The sequence below is a fragment of the Chaetura pelagica genome, unplaced genomic scaffold, assembly GCF_000747805.2.
Source record: "Chaetura pelagica isolate M959 unplaced genomic scaffold, ChaPel_1.0 scaffold1453, whole genome shotgun sequence".
In the NCBI taxonomy this organism is placed as follows: Eukaryota; Metazoa; Chordata; class Aves; order Apodiformes; family Apodidae; genus Chaetura; species Chaetura pelagica.
In genome coordinates, this window is record NW_009952836.1 from 31234 (window position 1) to 38928 (window position 7695).

Consider the following 7695-nt stretch of genomic DNA (forward strand, 5'->3'; position numbering starts at 1 on the left):
TCCCCCCCCCCGCCCCCCATCCTCACCCAGCTTGTTTTGCAGAGGCAGGAGCCTGGAAAACACCAGAGCAGCTGCATCCTGCCACCCGAGGGGCTGCCCCACATCCCCTGGGTGCTCTCCCATTCCATATTCCTCACACGGGGCTGTGCAAACACGGCTTCTCCCCAGGCAGCACTGGTGGGTGCTCAGCCCCAGCCCTGTGCCGGGGCTGCCGGGCCGAGCGAACCCGGGGGCTGCGCGGGGCCTTTCCCCACTCCTGCCTTCCCCGCCTGCCTGTCAGCATGTGAGAGGAGTTTTATTGGCCTCTTTGATGTTGTGGAGACCAGAACTGTACAGACTTTCATTAAAACCCTGCCCTGTGGGCCCTGGGATTATGAATATTAGAACATTGCCCTTTTATGTGAACACGTATTGACCAGCGAACTCTGAGCAGTGTTTTTACTAACGACACCCAAGTGCCCATTACAGCCCCTGCCTGTATTGCTGGAGGTTTTACTGTCAGCAGCTCTTCGGGAAAGGTATAAAACCCCTTTCAGAAACGTTCTGCTGCTCCATGCAGCGTGTGCCCGTATGTGAAAAGGTTGCTAAGCTGCCTGTGGAAGCTCAGGAAGGCAATTATCTGTTGTGTTGTTGGTTGTTTTTTTTTTTTTTAAAAAAAAAGCTAATTAGGCAATTTCTCTCTGTATTTGAAAGCACCCCAGAGGGTCTCATGGGGTGGATTAAGATTTTGTAATATTTTTCAGCTCCTTACTTGATCATTGCTGCTTCATTTTCTTTCTCTGGCTTGTGCAATATTGGGTAACAAAGACCTGATTCACACTCCTTGTGCAAGAGTGGCCTTTACCCTGTGCTGCAGGGACCCTTCTCCCTCCATCCCTCCCTTCATCCATCCTGGATGTGGGGGGCTGTGTTATACAGACTTGGGCAAAGCTTGACTCTGTCTTTGGCTTCCCCGCTGGCTGCAGCGCGATGCTGAGGTTCTCCTCAGTGCCACCTCTATCTGTGTCCCCAGAAAGGGACCTGCCTGGCCACAGGCTGTGTCCCTGCTGGTGTTCTTAGCCTGGGCAGCCCCGAACATGTGTGCAGCGTGGATTACACCCAGATCCTAATAGCTGCAGGAACAGCTTGATGCTGCTGCAGCTCTCCCTGGTGCTTTGTGTGAGTGAGCTTTTAATAGCGCCTGTGACACAGAAAAGGAACCATCAGCCTCGTGTAATTTGGGTTCATTTTTACTGCTGGTGCGTCAGGAGACAACTGTGAACTAATTTCAGTGATGCCATTCGATAACCTTGTGAAATCTGTAACCGTTCTGGGGGGATGGGGGGGATCCTGGAAGGCTGGGCTGGGCTCCCTGGGGGGCTAAGCCCTGCTCAGCCCCTTGGAGGGCAGGGGTTTGCCCCCCAACCCTCTGCCCCCCCTTGTTCTTCCCTGTTCTCCTTTGCAGGAGAACGTACTTGTGCATCTTGCTCCATTTCACAGCTCTGAGGAGGTTTAAGCAGGTCCTGACCCCCATGTCCCTCACCAGCCCTTGGCCAATGGCCCCTGCTCCAATGCTCCAGGCGTTTCTCAGCTGCGGGGAGAGGGTGGGTGTCCCTGAGCTCCCAGTGCCGTCCCTGGGGCTCCCCAGATCCCTGGGGATCACAGCGAGGTGCCTGTGCTGGGAGCAGGGCGTGTGGACCCGTCTTCTGGCTGCGGTGGAAGAGAGTGATCGGAAAAACCGTGTGAGGAGGGATTTAATGCCTTTCTGGGACCATTGCTGCTACCCGAACCAGGAGCTGTGGGGAGGGGGGGAGGAAGGGAGGCTTTTAGGTTGCTAATCATGAAATTTTATTGCAGCCTAGAGAGGCCGTTGTCAAACCACAACAGACAGGCAGACACACAGAGATCAGTTGCAGAAAGCCCCGCTTCCCTTCGCCGCGAGCGCGAGGCAGGAGCTGCTGCCGCCCCTCAGCCCCGGGGGGGCCCAGCAGGACCCCCGGCAGCAGGGCTGGGGGCACAGGGAACCCTCCTGGTGCTGCCCAACATCCAGCTCTGGGTGTTGGAAGCCAAAAAAAAAAAAGCTTTTACAGCCTCTGAGCCCCCGCCTGTGAAGTCCAACACCGCTCATAAAAGCTGGGGAGGCGCAGCGTCACTGCAGGGCTCTCCGGAGGGACCCGCGGGGCCACCAGACAGTGAGAGCGATTATTACACATCCTGAGCAAGATTGTTCTCTGCAAACCACATATAGTCCCTTATAGATTTCCATGCAGCGTGAGAGGTCGTTAATTCACGCCCTGATGATGAACTTAATTTTGTTTCCCGCTGAGCAAATGACGGCTTAGAGGCAACTTTGTCTTATTATGGTGTGGAGACTTCTGGTGTTGGGGTTGTTGGGTTGGGTTTTTTTGTGTGTTTTGTTTGTGTTTGGGTCGTTTCTTGCATTGTTTGCAGAACACTGAACATGTGGCCTCTTGATTTATGATTGATGCTGCTTCTCCTGGCAGTGGGGCCTCCCCCAGCCCCTCTGTCCCATCCAGGACCCCTCGGGGGGGGGGGGGTTTTCACCTGCTGCAGGGTCCTCTGGCCAAACCCTCCCTGCTCTCCAGGGTTGTTCTGGTTTTAACTCCTCCATTTCCCACTTGCATGGAATGCTTCCCACCCCTTCTCTTTCTCCCTTTCCCCCCCTGCCCATCATCCTGCAGGGCTGTGTGGGTCGTCGTTCCCTCCGGCCGTGGGAATGACGCTCCCCACGGCGCGGTTCCCCGGGCCCTCTGGTTTCAGGCCTCTCCTAAGGCAGCCACCTCCCGCCTTCATGAACCAATTAACGAAAAAACTTTCCTCCAATAGAGTAAATAATTTTTTGCTGCGAGGCCAGAATGTAGCTGGGAACATCTGCAGCAGTGCCGAGCGCTCCCTTCCCCGGCCTCAGCTTCCCAGGGCCCCCGTCCAGGGCTGGGCACTGGTTCCTGCAGTCCGATTTTTCCTGAAAGGAGGAGTGTCCTGCCCTGACTTGCTGAACCCTGGGAAGTCCCTCAATGGAGAGAGGGACCCTTGGGTACCAGACTCGCATTTCTCAGAAAATCCAAGTTCTTTTCCCCTCCCACTGCCATTCCCAAACCAAAGGAACTTGGAAAGCCATCCAGCCCCGGCGCACGTCCCTTCAGTGGGGTGGGGAGCTCTGGGCCAGAGAGTCCAGGTTTCTGGAGAGACTCTGGATCCTTCTGGCTCGGATCCCTCTGGGCCAGGATTTTGTACTTATTTGTTGCTGTGTGGTGCTTTCCTCCCCCTCCCCAGCTCGGGTAGGGCCCACGCAGCTGAAGTTGTGGCAATCTCTTCTTTCCCATGAGTTCATCTTGTAATAAATCGCACCAGCCCTGCAGAGGGGGAGGAGAAAAATTGAAAGATGTTTATAGAATTAATTCCCCAAAGGAAATTGCATGGGGGAGGGCAAATGGGGGGAAGAGTTGGGAATTTTTTTTTGGTTACAGAAGATAGGATTTTTATTTTTTTTTAATGGAAAAAAAAATAATCTGCAGAACAACTTCAGTGCTGGGAAACAATTAGATTTCCTCCTCTGCTGCTCTTTTAAGGAAGAGCTGGCTCCTTGTTCATGCTGTGTGGGTTGTCCTCTGCCACCCTGGGGTGGGAAGGGGCCATTCCCATCCCCTGGGACGTGCCACGAATTCCACGTGGTTACTCCAGTAACTGGTTTGACTGGGATGTGTCTTCCAGAAACATCTTGTCTCTTCGAGGGAGAGACAGGGAGAGTCCCCCATCTCCCTCGGGAGTTTCCCCTAATCATGTTCCTCAACACTTGGTGCCCTGTGCAGGGTCCTCGCAGCGTTCAAAGCGTTTTGGAAACATAAAAATAGACATAAACGAGGTTTTGAGCTGCTTTGCAGCGTGCGGGCAGGCGCCTGGGGGGGCTGCAGCCGGATTCTCCCTCGGTTTTTCCCAGTGCTCAGGGGTCTGCGGCGGGGGAGCTGGGAGGATGCTACCATCTGGTGGCACAGCTCGCAGCGGCAGCCGGCTCATCCCGGCTCCATCGCGGCTCCATCCCAGCCCAGCCTACCCTGGGCTGCCATAAAAAAAAACCCAACACGGTCGGGAGAACAAACAGGCAACCCCAGAATAAAAGCCCCCCCCCCTCCCTGCGAAGGCCGGAGGGGAGAAAAGCTGCTCTGCTGGTTGTGGTGGCCTCGGTGCAGCCGCGTGTGACCTCCTGCACTTCTCTGTCCTGCCCTTCCAGAGCAGAACCCGGCTGTGGAGGAGGCTGAGGATGACCGGGATAAACCCAAGCTGCTGGAGGAGAAGGAGGAGATGGAGCAGCCACAAATCAAGGTGCCCATGGAGGTACCCAAGAGAGAGGAGGAGAGAGGAAAGCTGGAGGAGAAAGTGCAGCTTGACCGCCCTGATCAAGGTAACGAGGGAAGGGGCCAGCTTTGGAGCTGGGAGGGCTGCATTGCAGGGCTATTTCAGATAAACATCCTGATTTCTGCTCATTACCTCGAAGTGATTTAGTATTTGATGCTCTTGAGGTTTGTTACAATCCCAGAATCATTGAGGTTGGAAAATACCCTTTAAAGTGCTCATCGATTTCCTCATCCTGCGTCAGGAATGCAGTGTCCTGATGGGGAAGGAAAGGCAGGGCTGAAGGAGAGCAGCAGGTTGGGTGCTGGGTGAGCTGTGAACCTTTCTCCCGCCACTCTGGAACCCCTGACCCTGCCTGTTGTCCACCCTAGGGATTGCCCTGCCCGTGGGGGAAGCGCATCGCCACGAGCCGCCCGTCCCGCACGACGAAGTGGTGGTGGACATGGGGCGGGAGCGGGAGGAGTCCGAGGAGAAGAAGCTCAGGCCTGGAGGAGCCAACGATGGTCGGCTCAAGCCAGAGCTGGAGGAACCGGCTGCCCTGAATCCTCAGAAAGAGGCACTTGGCCCAAAACAAGGGCAGGAAGCGATCGCTGAGAACCAACTGCGGGGAGGGACTGACGAGCCCGCTAAGAATCCGAAGAACGTCCTGGAGGTGGTGGTGCAGCAGGATGGCAGGCTGCCATACAAAGAGCTGGAGCCAGACAAACAAGTGGTGGAAGCCAAGGCACAAGCTGCCATGCCGGACGGTGAGAAGAAAGCTGAAGCTGCAGGTGACAGGGAGAAATCAAAGCTCCAGCTCCCCAGGAAAGCAGAGGAGGCTGCAAACTCTGTGGAGAAGGAAGGTGACCCTGGTAAGCTCCCTCCATGGCAGATTGTCTGAACAAACTCTCCTCTTGGCCTGTAACCCCCTCCCGAGGATGGACAATTGGGTTATTCCTGCCTCCATCCCAGTGTTTCCTTTTAATGCACAAGATAAGCACGTGAGTGTGCACAGCCCCTTCTGCAGCTGTTGGGGAAAGGGAGGAATCTGGTGGCTTTGACAGCTGCTGTAGTATCTGTCAAACAGTTGTTTGCTGCCCCACTGCACGTCAGGTGCCCTGCTGTTCTGTGCGTCTCCCACCTCCCCGGGGACGCGGAGCCGGGAGATCTTGACAGGTAACACATTGCTAAGTGCCCGTCTAAAAGCTCGTTAGAACCCTTCTTGCATTTTAATTGGCTGAGGTAGTTAGTGCTGGCTGGCTGCCACCAGGCTATAAGATTGTTAAATATTTTTTTTATGATGACTTCCCTCGCAGCCATCGGGCTGAATGCAAAGTGCTCTGGCTTAGGCAGGGAGGGACGAGGGGATGCGGAGTTGGGTTGGAGAACATCTCCTGCTGGAGCGTCCTCACTGACTGCAAGGGTCTGTTGGTCCACAGGTGAGAAGCAGGAGCTGCCTCTTCTGGATAGAGCAGATCAGCTGGAGCTGAGGGAGACCCGGAACACGGAGGAGAAGCTGCAGGAGAATGTGGAGAGCAAGCTGGAGGGTGAGCACGTGTCCCCGGGGAGGGGACAGCACTGGGTGTCCCAGAGGAGCCCTGCTGGACCCCCTGGCTTTGCAGCTCAGTGCTGCTCAGACTGGAGTGAAGCTGTTTGGCTGGGGAGCGATGGGGGGTCCTGGCAGCAGGGGGTGGGGAGGGACGGGGTGGGCATCACCCTGCAGCCTCACGGCGTGGGGGAAACCTGGGCACGTCACTGTAGTGGCAGAGCCCCGTGTGTCCTCCTGCAGAGCCTGGATGCTGGTCCTGTGCCCTTAGCCCTTCCTCCAGCCCAGCCCAGCCTGAGCCTCAGCTGGAGAGAGGGCCTGGAGCACGAGCTGGGGCTCACAGCCTGTGCCACAGGTTGCCATGGGGTTTTCCATCTCAGTCTGTATGGGACTTGTCAGGGACACTCTCATGAGGATGTCAACAAAAGGTGCTCTGGGCTTGTTCTGCTCCTCAGCCTTTCCACCCTTTCCACCCTCTCAGCTCTGGACCCAGAGGGTGGAAACGATGAAAGGGCTTCCCAGGAGCAAGACAGAGGCTGCACAGCTCCTGAGATGCTCTGTGCCTCACCAGGACCAGGGTTGGGTGCTCTGGCTGTTGCTGCCCTAGGCCATGTGAACTCAGGTTTATAATTAAACTGATTTTTATAATGAAGATTATTTTTTTTATGGTGTGCCTGTGAAAACCCAGGCAAAGCCCTGGCTTTCTCCACCATCAAAGGAGGAGCTGGGAGATAGTGTTGCCTTTTCTTGGGGTGGCAGAGCTGTGCTGCACAAGCAGAGGAGCTCCACGTGTTTGCAGAGCTGTGAGAAACGCTTTGATTTTCGCATAAAACCTTCTCCTGCTGCCTCTTCATCCCAAAGATTCCCGTGCTGAGCTGGGACCTGGCAGGGGGAAGAGTGAGATAGGAGAAATTACTTCTGTTTTCAGTGTTTATTCTGAGCAAAGTGTGAAAAATAAACAGATCTCGAGGAGTCAGTTGCTCTCTTGAAAGGCCCAAATTCCCCCTCACAGCCCGGCTTTCAGGAGGGGGAATTCCAGAGGCCCTGGGCTAATAGCACCATCAGGGGAAATATTTCTCTGTAATCACCTCGTGGGTGATTAGGAGGACGGGAGGGGGGGTCAGGCAGTGCTGGAGAGGGGTAACCCGGCCAGCATCCCTTTTTAATTTAAATGGCATTTTACAGGCTGTTAATTCTGACATTGTTTCCTGTGGGGCATAATAGTCTCCAAACACCTTGAGTTTCAGAGGAGCTGCTTCCCGGTGTGGGAGGCACGTGGCACGAGGGTCCCTACCCTCTGGGCAGACATGAAATGTCTGTCCAGGTGGAAGGAAGGCAGCGACATCTCCCTGCAGTGCCAGGACTCATACTTTGTGTGTGATGTGTTTGTGTGAGTCACCCTGAGTCACCTCAGCTTGGCCCGAGGTGCACCCACCGTGAAGGGCTGCTGGGCAGGGCTTTCCTCCCCGGGGGGGCTGGTGGGCAGGGGTTTCCTCCCTGGGGGGGCTGATGGGCAGGGGTTTCCTCCCTGGGGGGGCTGATGGGCAGGGGTTTCCTCCCTGGGGGGCTGCCGGGCTGCTCTGCTGCGGTTTCAGCCTGTCTGAGCACCTGTGAGAGGGCTCTGCTGTTCAACCCTGCCCTGCTGCTCAGGATCTCAGCCCTTTTATCATTGTCATCGTTGTCACAGACTGGTTTGGGTTGGAGGGACCTTAAAGCCCATCTAGTCCCACCCCCTGCACGGGCAGGGACACCTCCCACCAGCCCAGGCTGCTCCAAGCCCCATCCAACCTGCCCTTCAACACTGCCAGGGATGGAGCTTC

At 55.8% G+C, this 7695-nt stretch overlaps 1 protein-coding gene across 1 annotated transcript in view; it reads left to right on the forward strand.

The window, feature by feature from the left end:
* Positions 1 to 7695, forward strand: part of SLC38A10 (solute carrier family 38, member 10) — a gene marked incomplete at its 5' end in the record, with an annotated part of 35333 nt that overhangs the window by 25269 nt on the left and 2369 nt on the right. Inside the window, 3 exons of the mRNA XM_009995169.1 lie at positions 4229 to 4399; positions 4722 to 5201; positions 5769 to 5876. Of these exons, the coding sequence (XP_009993471.1) occupies positions 4229 to 4399; positions 4722 to 5201; positions 5769 to 5876 (759 nt within the window). The remainder of the gene's footprint in view (positions 1 to 4228; positions 4400 to 4721; positions 5202 to 5768; positions 5877 to 7695) is intronic.